We start from the raw sequence: 13870 nt of genomic DNA, 5'->3' as shown, positions 1-13870 counted from the left end.
TCAATTTTGGTCAAGGCCATGTACCTTCGTTGCAGGCTCCTCCCCAGCCTGGACTCTGGCCTTGGTCAGGGCTCCTGCAGGAGGCAACCAATCAATGTGTTTCTCTTACATCGATGTTTCTCTCTGTCTTTCCCTCTCTCTTCCACTCTCCCTGAAAATCAATGGAAAGATACCCTCTGGTGAGGATTAACAACAACAAAAAAGAAACAGTTCATATGCTTATCTCTTCTTAAGAGCAAACTTGTAAATTCTACTGAACTCTGAAACTATCGACAATACACAAATATTTAACTTTGCCATTTCGATGTAAATAGTAATAAATTAACATTTGTATGGTGCCTCTCATTTTAGACTCATTCATTAATTCAATTCATGTATTCAACAGATATTTAATAGATGTAGCAAGCATTGTTCTAGGCACCAGGATACAGCAATGGGTGAATAGGACAAGTTCTTGATCTTAAAAAGTTTACATTCTGGTGAACAAAGATAGACAATAAGGAAATCAATGAGTAATATGAAATGGTGATAAATGTTATAGGAAAACGTAAAGCAGGGTCTGTGTGTGTGTGTGTGTGTGTGTGTGTGTGTGTGTGTTAGGTGGCATTTGAGTGACAGGGTTTTCTGATGGCTTAGATTTAGGGTGTGAGAGAAAGAAGTGTCAAGTTGGCTCCTAGGTTTTTTACTTGAGCAACTGGAAAAATGGAATTGCCATGTACTGATATGAGGGAAGCCTTGGGGGTGCAAAGCAGGATTTGGAATTGGATTTTGGACATGTGAGGTCACATAGGTGGTTCAGTACACCGATCTGGAGCTCGGAGGAAAGGTTGGAACTGGAGATATAAATTTAGGAGTTTTCAGCCTGTAGATTTTTTTAAAACTAGGAATGTAGGTGTGACCATCAAGGGAATGAGTGTGGACAGAGAAGAGATCCAGGGCCTGAGCCCTGGGTGTGCCTCTCCTGAGAGGTCTGTGAGGTGGAGAAAGAATCATTGATGAGTTAGAAGGAGACCCAAGACAGTGGTCACTTGGACACCACGTGAAGACAGAATTTCAAGGAGGAGAGAGTGAGCAACTGTGTAAATGACATTGATAGATGCAGAGTAAAAGGAGGCCCCAGAACTGACCATGGGTTTGGTATCGTGGAGGTCACTGGAGGCTTTACAAGAGTGGATTCTATGGAGGGTGGGGGAGGAGGCAAAAGTTTGATGACAGACTCTCAGAGAGAGATACTGTCTTAGTCTGTGCAGGCTGCTAGAACAAAACACCATAATGGGGTGGCTCATAAACAGCAGGCACTTATTTTTCAAAGTTCTGGAGGCTAGAAGTCAGAGTGCTAGCATGTTCCAAGGTTCTGGTAAGGCCCTCCCCCCAGACTGCAGATGCTGACTTTTTGTAGTATTTTCACATGGTAGAGCGGGTAAGGGAGCTCTCTGGGGTCTCTTATAAGGGCACTAATCCCATTCATGAGGCCTCTGCTCTCATGACTTAATCACCTCCAAAAGGTCCCCCTTCCAAATACCATCACATTGGGGATTAGGTCTCAACACATGGATTTTGGGGGGACACAAACATTCAGTCTACGCAGATACTCCATAACCTTGGTTCTGAATTATTTCTGAAATGCTGTTTCCTGTCTCTGAGGCAGTCCAGGCCTTAAATGGTTTTCTGCTCTAGCCTGTTACTGCTGTTGCTGATAAGGTGCCTACAGGGCTATCTCCTGACTGGACCAGGCCTTTGCAGGCTGAGACATAGCGAGAAGTATGGGAGAAAGCTCTAGGGCCTTGGGGGGTGGGGTTTGAAACTTCAAACTTGAATAAAGGCAATGGGGCCGGAGAAGAATGTGGCTATTCCTTAGTTCAGACCTTCTGTGACCCGCAGAGTCCAAGGCTCTGAGAACATTCTTAACACGTGAAGCTTTATTTCACACAGTGAGCTGCTGATACAGGTTGCATTTGAATGATGATTCCATGATTTAAAATAAAGCTTAAAATCCACTAAAATCTAATCCAGTGGCTGTGCATTAGACTATGGCTTCTACATATCATCTACAAAAAGGAAGCAGAATTTGGGGAGAAATGACTAATTTCAGGTCTGGGCCAGGGAAAGTACAAGGTTGACCTGATATAGCTGGTGACAGGAAGCAGGGAAGGGAGTGTGTTCAAGAACATTGGACCAGCTTGAAGGGGCTCCCAAAGGCAATAGCAGCTTGGAGATGTGGCTGATTTGGGAAAATTTGACTGTCAAAAACATTAATGAACATGGTTGATTACAAAAACAATGAATAAAAATCTATTATAGTGATACTAAATGAAATTACAGAAAGGGGAAAAACCTCTTTTTTCCTCTTGGAAGTGACTCTTACAGAAGTGACTCTTCTTACTTGAATATTAATTAGAGAGAAAAAGATAATACGTATCCTGCCTTTTTAGGAGGAACAATAATTCAGTCTCAATTGATAGGAAGCTGTTCTTTATAGAATAAAACTAGCTAATAAATGAAGAAGGAGTGATATAAGTTAGAAAATAGCTATTGTGTACCCCAAATGTAATTACTGAGTCAGAAAAATGATCAATGGATGCTAAAATCATGAGGAAAGGTTGTTGGGGAACAGGATATTTTCATATGCCAAAATATTACCCTACAGAAAACTGCAAAGAGAGAAAAAAATATCTATTTTTACCATGCAGAGATCTAGAGATCATCCAAGTTAGCACTAGCAGCTGACATTCTGGACCTTCTGATATACTGCAACATGAAGTTTAGAGCATCACCTATGACATCCTCTTGTCAAAAATATTTTAACATGTTAAGCGCCCAGTCAGTCACCGGTGACTGACACTATACTTTCCGTCTGGAAGAAAAAACAGGCTGGGCGCTTAACGTGTTAAGTGGAATCTACTCAAGAATTTAGATTTGCCTTCTAATTTACAGGAAATACAGAGAATAGAAGAACAAATAAAATGACACCATAAAAAACAACAACAATCAGACAAATCCAGAATATGGGAGAGTCCACGAGAAACTAGCTCAGTCTCTTTAAAAATTCAGTGTCATTAAAAAGTAAGCAAGGGGTTTTGTTTTAGATTGGAAAGAGAGTAAAGATCTATAACATCTAAAGGTAGTTATTGAACCTTGATTGGATACTGTTTTGTTGAAACCAGGTATAAAAGGCAATTTGAATATGGTGAGGGTATTATGAAACTATTATTAATTTTTAAGGAATGAAAAATAGTACATATTATAGTTATAATCTTATTTTTGAGAGATACATACTTAAGTAATTAAGGATACTTAATATTTAGGGTTGAAAGGTTGTTATGTCTGCAATTTATTTTCAAACAGCTTAGGAAAAACACTATATATATTTAATGTTTGTATAAAACACTATAAATATATTTTATACATTATTTAATTCAATATACAGATACATACTATTAACATTTGTTAAATTAGTTATATGGTTTGTTTACTGTACTATGCTGTCGACTTATTGATATATTTAAAATGCATCTTTATAGACAATCATGGTGGGGAAACTCATTTTATGGGTTCTCAGCCTCATCCCTGGCATCTGGGTCTCTTAAAAGACCAAAGGTAAGTGATGCCCCCTCAGGGATGAGAACTACTGGCCCAATGCCCACATTGAGCATGAAACTGAGGTCTAAAGAGTTGAAATGAGTTTCCAAGGGGCAGAACGAAGACTAGAATTCATGTTCCTAGCAGAAAGACACACACACACACACACACACACACACACACACACCCTCCCCCTCCCCGCCCCCCCCAGCAGCCATGTCTACACAGGGGCCTCTCATGCCAACTGTACTTCAGGGAGAAGCTGCATGGAAAGCGCCTAACTCTGACCCAGAAGGAGTGAGCCAGGGCCTGGCGTGCCAGCCCTGAACGCTAACAAAGCCTCCATCCAAAGGAAGGGGACGCCAACCCCCCTCACCACAAACACAAGACACCTGGCAAGTACAGCGCACAGGTGGGAAGCAGGTCCGACCCCAGGTTTACATCGCAGGGGCGTGGCTGCGGGCCACTTCAGACCGCCTCTTCCGGAACAGGCCTGTGCCCCGGAAGTAGTTTGCTGAGGGACGTTGGGCCGCTGAAGGAGGCTGTGGTGGTGCCGTCACCATGTTTCTGTCGGCTGTCTCCTGTAAGTGGGGCCGGAGGACGCGGCGGCGGCCAGGCCTGCGGCGAGGGCGGGGGCAGCGACAGGCAGGCCCCGACTGGCAGGCCCTGGGAAAGCGGACGGGCGCGCTGGCGGGCAGCTGTGGCTGCGGCCTCCCAGGCCTTGAGGACTACAGCTCCCGGCATGCCCCGCGCGCGTCCTTGCGGGCGAGTGGGCCTCGGCGGCTGCGGGCCGCCTCAGGGTCTGGCTATGGTTCGCTGGACCTTTCCCGCCCTCGGTAGGGGTGTGTCAGCGGAACCACTGGATGTTCGGACTGGGAAAACCTCAGAACGTCCAGTCCATTTGTTCCGAACCCCGAAGAGAAGGAAACGGCGTCCGAGAGGGGCAGTGCGTTGCGCAGGTCGTGCAGCGGGGCCGACTCCCAAGACAGTGCTCTTCCCCCCCCCCAGGCTGACGGCCCAGCTAGGTTGTCCCCTCCGCCCCCTGGTTAACTTGTCAGACAAGACCCTGTTCCAGTGCAAACGTTTGCCCTTAGAAAGGGGATAAAGGGAGCAGATGTCACTCTAGAAAGGTTTGCAAGGCGGTCCACCTGAGTGTGTGCAGAGCATTACATCCAGAACCGTGTGGGTCTGGATCTTTATCTTCTGTTAGAAAATCCTAACCAGACCCCTCGTAGCAGGGCAGTAGTTACCTGAGTGACAGCCCCTGGCGTTCTTCGTGACCTAAATATTTTTGATGATTAATGACGGTTATATGAACTTTGCATAAGAAAGATAATAAATGGATATTTTTCTTTTCTCTTCCAACCTGTCCCTGCTACAAAAAGTTGCCAAGAGCAAATCAAAGTAAGTAAAAGTTTTTTTTTTTTTTTTTAACTTGTTCGTGTTACATTCCTTCGTCCAGCTGCTGCCAATACATCCTTATGTTAAACAGCATTTGGCCTCCATTTTCTAAGAGTTGGTTTGAGGACTACTTACATCAGCGGTTCTCAACCTGTGGGTCGCGACCCCTTTGGGGGTCAAACGACCCTTTCACAGGAGTCGCCTAAGACCATCGGAAAACACATATAATTACATATTGTTTTTGTGATTCATCACTGTGCTTTAATTATGTTCTATTTGTAACAATGAAATTGGGGGTCACCACAACATGAGGAACTGCATTAAAGGGTCGCGGCATTAGGAAGGTTGAGAACCACTGACTTACATGGTGAATTATTTTGGCCCTCTGAAGTTTTTCAAAAAAATATTTTTCCTTTTGCCCAATTGACCTACTTAAGTGAGCATTCAAATAATTTACTTAGAAGAGCTCTTGCTGTCTTGTTCCCAAGATGCCATCGGAGTGCCCAGCGCTGTTTGGACAACCATTGTATTTTTGTTTCCTCAAATTGAGGACCGGTGGCTGTCTGGAGCCCACTACAGGAGTCTAGCAGAACAGTCTGATTTGATTAAACTATAAAGCCTATCTTAATGAGTTTTATAATCCTTTGCATTCATGGTAGAAGCATTTCAAAAAAAGCAAAGATTAAAGAATTCATAATGTACCAGAGAGACTATAAATACCAAACTGTTATCTTAAAAAATAAATTTTATAGACAGTAACGGAAGATTTGTTGTGTGTTAAAAATAGGAAAATTCTAACGCAGCCTTTGCTTACAACCCAAGACATGTCACAAATCCTCAAGACTAGGTTTTTGTTCTCTTTTTTGGATTAAAGTTAAACATGTATATTGGTGTCCCCTCCACTCCAGTATCTTTTATTGATTCATGTAGCTTTCCCACAATCCAGTTATTTATGTGAGAATTTCCCTCCTCCAGGTTCTGTAGGAATCTCTCATGCTTTCAGTTTCTTTAGAGGTACTCCCTGCCTCTCCTGTTCTTTGTATCCTTCTTGTGACATTTGTCGTATATGTGTTGCCTTATAGACCTTCTGTACACACTCACCTTGCATACTGTACTGTTAGTTTCTCGAGGGTGCTGATGCAGCCTTAATAGAGTTTTGCATTTCCCACAGTGCTTTCCACAGAGTAAGCACTTAATAGCTTTTTGTTAAATCTTTTTGAGCTTTAACTGCTTTATGTAGGGAGACAAGGCATAGGAAAAAGTAACAGTACAATGTGTTAAAAGGTCCAGTGAGGCAAAACATGAACTTTATGCTTTGGAGGACTATAACTTAAATGAAATATATGAAGAGGGAAAAGGTGTTAGATGTTAGCAATAGAAAAGTTCTAATCCCTTAATTGTGTCTCTTCCTGATTTTACTCTTATTGCTCATCCCTGGTAGGTAGGGGTCTTCTGAAACAGCTATCTTTATGATTTCCAGACTGGCCACCTACAGTTACCAGTACATGTGTATTTTTTCCCCCTCCTGACCTCTGCTCCTTCTTAGAGGTGCATGTCTGAGAGTATTCCTACAATGTGGTTTGATTTGTTCTTACTGCTTTGGTTAGGTCATTACCAAGGCATTCTGTAATAAAACAAACTTTGGGAATCAAAACCACTGAAGTTGTGACTTATAGAACACTTAGCCTGTCTTAGAACTGAACCTTCTGAGGGCCAAGGGTTGTGCCACAAATAACACTACGGTATAGGGTTCTCAAAATGTGTCATCTCCTTGTGACTGATTTTAATCTATCTCTTCAGCTTCTAACAGCTTACTTTTAAATCTCAGGAACATTCTGGTGAGAATGGTAAGCCAAGCTGGGACAGGTTTCTCCTTCAACACTAAGAGAAGCCGCCTGCGGGAGAAACTGACTCTACTGCATTATGATCCATTTGGTAAGATTCAGAAAAGCTCCTCCACAGTAAAGTCACATGCTTTTAAGGCCCGTTGCTCTTTCCAGACTGATGCTGAACAGTGGCAGGTTTTTGGCCCTTTGACACTAGCATTTATTCAGCCAGTGTGCATTGAATGTTTACTGTTGTGCCAGTCACTGTTCCAGCTGCTGGGATGTACTACAACACACGACAGGCTCAGTCCCTGCACTTTTGGCACTTAGTCTGATTTGGAAGGGAGAGAAAGAAAAAAAATGCAAATTATGCCAAGTGCTATGAGAGACAAGCAGGATGCTGAGATACAGGATAAAGTTGTGGAGAGGTGGATCTCAGCGTTAGCTAGGATAGATCAGGGTCAGTCTCTCTTGTAGGAGATAGTTATCCAAAGATCTGAGGTGAGAAACCAGCCATGTAAAGAGGGTAGGGGTATTATCCTGGAAACAAAGAGTTGAATATCTTGAGAAGGAGAGGGAATGGTCTGGGAACATCTGCAAGTAAGTAGGTCCAGGTTTTAGTTCAAGAAGTATCGTTTTTATATATTAATGCAGGAGGGCAGGAAATTTCATTTTCTATTTTATACCATCTGCTAAAATAACATAATAAACAGTACCTCTAATGGTCTCGTTATGTAGAAGTATTTGCTCAAAAGGGACAAGTGTTCCCAAGGCCCGATTGCCTGCTCCCAAACAAGAGTTAGCCCCTGACTGCTGTTGGTGGAAGTCCTGTTTTTGGATTTCATGAGCAGATTTATGCAAATAAACTAGCAAACAAATTACTTATTTGAAAACTTAGGGCCATTCATTTCATTTTTCTGCCCTTGCTTTTAAATAGCCTCTTTATGATTGCTTCTGTACTGGAGCTTCTGGGTTGGTGCACACATGGAGATTCTGGGAGAGTGACAAGCCCTGAGATGCTGTGGAAGCTCTGTGCCCCTTTCCCATTCCTTGTGTCACTTCCATCTGGCTATTCCTGCGTTACTCTCTCTGGTATATAGTGTCGGAATTGAGTTGAATTATAGGAGAAAGTTAACTGGACACATCCAGTTGGTGATCAGAATTAGAATTGGTACCAGAATCTTATTTCCCAAAATTAATCAATAATGAAAGACAGACACTTAAGCTACTAATCAACTTTTTCATTAAGAACAAGAACTGATAAACTCTCGCTTCTAGTCAAGGTGGAGTTATAGGGAACGGATTTACCTTCCTGCCTGAAACAACTAAGAAAAGAACAGTATAGGTCACCAAAGACAGTGATCTCTGGGGGAAAGGAAACAGACTAGTGCTTGTGAATACCCAGACAAAATGGAAAGTTGTATATTCTTTGCTTACCTGCACAAGACTTCATGTCTTCAGATGCTATGAAACCATCATAACACAAGCACCTGTACTCTCCAGGCAATCTGAATATCCTTTTATAGTTGAGGAATCTGAATCAAGGACACACAGCTAAAACATGGGACAAAACAAAGACTTGAATTCAGGACCATCTGACTCCAAAGGCCGGGCCCTGAACCACTTTCTGTAGCACCTGTTATTGAGAGAGTTCACAGGAGGCTAAAACCTACTCACCGCTGCATGACCTCCGGCCGGGCATTAGTGCGAATGCTGGCCGACAGCTACATTCATGCCTTCAGTTAAGAAGGTCTTACAACCACTGTTCGTTGTGCTGCATTCATCAGTGTCTAAGTACAATAAAAATAAGGGCTGGACCAATGTGAGGAATCATTTAAAAAAGGCTCTAAGAAGTTGTCAACTTAAAATGTGTGTGAGTTCCATTCTTTAACAGAAATAAAATTCCCTGCTGTTTTTATGGTGTTAACATTTCTGGTCATTCTTTATTATAATAAAAAGGGAGTTAGGGCTGTACCTGATGATTAGGAGTCTGAATTTTAGGACGATACCTTATATAGTGGAAAATTATTAGGATGAGAAACTATGTGTCCTAGTCCGTTTGGGTTGTTATTACAAAATACCTCAGACTGAGTGGCTTATAAACAACAGAAATTTATTTCTCACAGTTCTGGGGCTTGGGAAGTCCAAGATCAAGGTGCCAGTGTGGTCGTTTCTAGTGAGGGCCCTCTTGGTTCATAGCCCCTGCCCTCTGGCTGTGTCCTCATCTGGTGGAAGGGCAAGCAGGGTCAGTGGGGTTTCTTTTCTAAGAACCTTACTCCCATTCATAAGGGCTCTACTCTCGTGACCAAAGCCCCTCCCCAAAGCCCCACCTCCTAATACTATCATTTTTTTGGAGTGAGGATTTCAACGTGAATTCAGGGTGGTTGGGACACAGGTATTCAGACCATACATAGCAATATGATTTTGGATTGGTGTGTTTTTCTCCTCCTGATTTCTTTGTATCAGTTGATGTAAACTTAAAGTGATGAGCTTTACAATAAAGTAGAGGCATACCTTGGAGATCTTCCAGGTTCAGTTCAAGACCACTGCAATATCGCAATAAAGTCAGTCATACGAACTTTTTGGTGTCCCAGTGCATATAAAAGTCATGTTTGTACTGCAGTCTAGTAAGTATACAATAGCATTATGTCTAAAAAAAATTGTACACATGATAATTTAAAATATTTTGTTGCTAAAAAATAAATGCTAACCATCATCTGTGCGTTCAGCGAGTTATAATCTTTTTGCTGGTGGGTGGTCTTACCTTCAATTTGTAAAGAATGCAGTCATCTACAAAGTGCAGTAAAGCAAAGCGCAATTAAGCGAGGCATGCCTATGTTCTCACATTTTAGCTCCTATAGAGTTTTTTGGGAACTTGTACAACATTAATAAATGTTGAATAACCTCTGTACTATTTTAAGTATGAAAATGTATTGGAATTTTTATCCTTAGTGTGGAGGTACAGCTGGCTCTGTATCTTGTGGGTTCTGCATCTGTGGATTCAACCAATGCAGAGAAAATATTTGGGGGGGGGGGGGCAGTTATGTGTTGATGTGTATTATGTAGTTAGGCCTGTGATGGTTGTGTCTGTACTGAACATGTTCAGACTTTTATTTTCTCCCACTCCCTAAACAGTAAAATATAACAACTATTTGCATAGCATTTACAAAGTATTAAATATTATTAGTAATCTAGAATTGATTTAATATACAGTATAAGGGTGGATGTATGTAGGTATATCCAGACACCCCCCTATTTTATATGAGGGACATGAGCATCCGTGGATTTTGGTATTTGTGGGCGGGGAGGATGTTCCTAGAACCAACCCCCCGGATATCAAGGGGACTCTGTGTTAGGAACTTATTTATTAGATTGGTTTTAAGTTTTGAGATTGGGAAGGATACAACCATGAACAGTTCTGACCAGAAGTTGAAAGTGGGAGAAAAGAGTCATATATAAATTTTAAACAGACGATTAGAACTTTTCTGGTAAGGAGGGGTGCGAGCCTTGGCAGCACCACTTTGTCTTTTCGGAAGGAGAGAATGTTCTGGGACATGAGGCTGCTTGGCTTTCTGCCCGTCTACTTGCTGACACCCTGCAGGCTCGCGTGCTCTTTGCCTTGGGGCCTGCCCATGGCTTAGGGTACGAAATAGCTGGGCAGGTCTCCCAGCATATTTTAATAAATGGTTAGTTTAAGGGCAATGTTTTGTGAGTCTGCTTTATGAAGAAAATCAGCTAAGGAAACAGAAACTCTCAATTGTTTAAGCATTTCGTGGTAGACTCTATGGCTAGAAGCAGCCTCTGTCCTTCTAAAATCCTTTTCCTCACATAAAACTGATCAAATTTCTGAGGAGGAAGGATTAAAGGCTGAGGCATAAGCTTATTAAATGTTGTTAAATATATGAAGTCTATCATGAAAATGAAAACTTGTCAGTTTTAATTCCTTGGATGAGTAAACAAGACAATGTAGACTTTAATTGAAGCAGAATGGGTTTAGGTTCAATGTAGGGAAAGAACTTGACAGATTCATTTTTCTATGTAGTAAGCAGCAAATATTTTGACAAAATTTATGTCTATGATTGTGGACAGCGGTGCTCAGCCAGCACACACTCAGTGTTCACTGTGTGTCTGGCAGCAGCCTTGTGTGGGAGGTGGAGTTCTCTCTCTCATGGGAAGATAGAGGATTTTGAGAAATTTGCCCAGGGACTCAGAGCAGAGAAAGATGGAGCCTGCGTGCGAACCCAGCCTTTCTGACTCCAGGCCTCCTATTCCTTCTATTACATGGAGCCAGATAAATCTTCCTGATTTTTCTTTTTTTTTAATCAGGACCATCCCCTGTGGTCAGTCTAGCATTTAAGGCCATGAAGCCCCACTGTCATTCCTACCTCTTACTGCCATTCCTCCACACCAGATGTCCAAGGACTCTTTTTCTTCTTTTTTTAAAAAAATGTTTTTATTGATTTTAGAGAGAGAGGAAGGGAGAGTGAGAGAGAGATAGAAACATTGATGAGAGGGAAACATTGATCGGCTGCCTCCTGCATGCCCCCTATGGGGGATTGAGCCCGGAACCTGGGCATGTGCCCTGGTTGGGAATCAGCCAGTGACCTCTTGGTTCATGGGTCGATGCTCAACAACGGAGCCAAACCGGCAGGGCTAAGGAGTCTTCTTATACTTTTGTAAACTCCACATTGTCTAGCACAGTTCTGTGGACGTTAGTATTTATTCTTTGAATTAAGAGAATGAATCAAAACATTTTCATAATAAAGCCTTGCTTTGTTAATCTTTGTCAGTTGCTCCTGTTCACACTTACATAATCTTCTGATTGGTTATCAGGAAGACAAGTTCCTTCTTTTATCTATCTTTTTAGCTCGATGTAGAAAAACATGGGGAAATATTTCTTGGAATGAATAATATTGTCTGATAGAAAACTTTTGTTTTCTCCCTTTTTTTTAAAAAATATATTTTATTGATTTTTTATAGAGAGGAAGGGAGAGAGATAGAGAGCTAGAAACATCGATGAGAGAGAAACATCGATCAGCTGCCTCCTGCACACCCCCCACTGGGGACGTGCCCGCAACCCAGGTACATGCCCTTGACCGGAATCGAACCCGGGACCCTTCAGTCCGCAGGCCGACGCTCTATCCACTGAGCCAAACCGGTCTCGGCTGTTTTCTCCCTTTTTATGTTTTGTAGTCTTTCTTGGATTCTGAAGGAGCATCAGTCCTACTTATATTTAATATTAGATGATTTGAAATATATGAAAAATATCCCTATGTAATATGTACATTTTATTTTTATTAATTTTATAGATAAAATTCTATGGACTGAATAATGGTTCTTATCCAGCTGTTCATTAGAATCATGAGGGTTTAAAAAATGTAGACTTCCAGTCCTAGCCTAGATCGAAGGAACCAGAATAAGGGCAGGGATTTATTTCAGTAAGCTCCCTAGCTAACTCTTAATCATAGACAGTTTGGGAATCTCTTATATAGAGTGTCTGTGTTGATTATAGAAGAGGAAAAAAAAAAACCAAAAAAAAAAAAAAACCCTAAAATCTCTTTGTATGGTAGGGACAAGTGAATTGTTTTATCATAGTTGTTTGAGTTCCTGGGTGTATTTTGTTTTGTGTTTTGTTTTTTTTGGTTTTTTTTTTGGCAAAGAATAAGGTGGTGTGTGTGTGTATGTGTGTATGTGTATGTGTGTGTGTATGTATGTGTATGAGAGTGGGGGGGTTGGGGAAAAGGGAGAGAAAGAGATCTATAGAAGATAAATAGATAGATGAAGTTAATGGAGGACTATAGGGCATTATAGGAACTATGAAAACCTTATTGCCTAGCATCTAGTCTTCAATCTTTCATCCGAGCATTACCATTTTTGTTTTGGTTTTATTTCAGAGAACTGCACTCTCCTATATTTATAATAATGAGATTGTGGTTATAATGTTAATTTTGTTACCAAATTAGAAAATCCATATTTGGGGTAGGAAACCATCTCTGGAAAGTACAAACTTAATGTGTATGTTACTTCTCTTCCGTCTGCTCAGTTCTCAGTGCCCTTTTTCTGGAGTCCAGCTCTAGTCTGTCCTTGCTTACCCCCTACAAGAGTGGATATCAACTGGGTGATGACATCAAGTGTTTTCCATCTTTTGCCCATAATTTTGTTTTTAAATTTGAATATTTCACATTCATTGTCCTGGGGTACCAAAGATGCCACTGGTTGGCTGGGACTTTCCTCTTTTCCTTACCATTTTCTCTGGTCTTCTCTGGCCACTGGGATCAAGGAGCTGAGCTTGCAAGTCAACTCCATCCCCATGTCAAAGGAAAGTAAAACAAAAGAGAGGGCTCATGGTCTGATATATATTTTTATTAGAAAATGGTAATGATACTTAGTTTTCTGCCATAATCCTTTTTTCTCCTCCTGTAGTGAGAGCAAGAGTCCTCTTTGTGGAACAGAAAAAAATACGCTCCCTCTGAACAATGGATTGAAAATGCATTTGATTTATAAATGAGAAGACTGAGGGTGGGGTACTGATTCAGAAATTCTGCAGCATGTAATAAAAGAAGAGGAAATGACACGGCATCTCTGCCTCCTGTGATTTGAAGGCCATTGTGAAGAAAACAATGCAGTGAAAGAAAGTTCTTCATATTAGGACATAAATCATTGCATCCCATTTCTTTATCTTTCTGGATATTTTTATAGCCCGTAATAAAATATATTAAAATAGCCTGTACTATTGTCTCTTAGTGATGTTTTCCCCCACTATTTGAAATTAAAAACACAACTACATTACTAAAAAATAACCATTGTTTCATGTATTGAAAGAACATTTTCCACAGTGAGACTTGTGCAAGAGTTTCCAGGCTGTTCCTCCTTAATTTTCATAGGAAAGGTAGTCAACACTCCAGCGTGATCTTTAAAAAACTCCCATGCAGTAACAGAGATGGCAGAGGTGAGCAGGAGTGATAAGAAGGGAGCCAGCCTCAGCCTTCTAACACAAAGGAAACCCTGAGAACTATTTTTGATTTGTGCTTATATACTTAGGGAAAATACTGTTGGTCTGTATT

At 41.4% G+C, this 13870-nt stretch overlaps 1 protein-coding gene across 1 annotated transcript; it reads left to right on the top strand.

The window, feature by feature from the left end:
• The first annotated feature begins 4051 nt into the window (after window positions 1-4051).
• Window positions 4052-13536, top strand: MRPL33 (mitochondrial ribosomal protein L33). Its single transcript, XM_036335016.1, has 4 exons — window positions 4052-4162; window positions 4965-4983; window positions 6809-6915; window positions 13230-13536. The coding sequence occupies exons 1-4, from the start codon at window positions 4141-4143 to the stop codon at window positions 13277-13279; spliced, it is 198 nt and encodes a 65-aa protein (XP_036190909.1). The 5' UTR covers window positions 4052-4140; the 3' UTR covers window positions 13280-13536.
• The last annotated feature ends 334 nt before the right edge of the window (window positions 13537-13870 follow it).

Source organism: Myotis myotis, unplaced genomic scaffold (genome assembly GCF_014108235.1).
Source record: "Myotis myotis isolate mMyoMyo1 unplaced genomic scaffold, mMyoMyo1.p scaffold_m19_p_14, whole genome shotgun sequence".
In the NCBI taxonomy this organism is placed as follows: domain Eukaryota; kingdom Metazoa; phylum Chordata; class Mammalia; order Chiroptera; family Vespertilionidae; genus Myotis; species Myotis myotis.
This window is presented reverse-complemented; position numbering and strand designations above follow the sequence as displayed.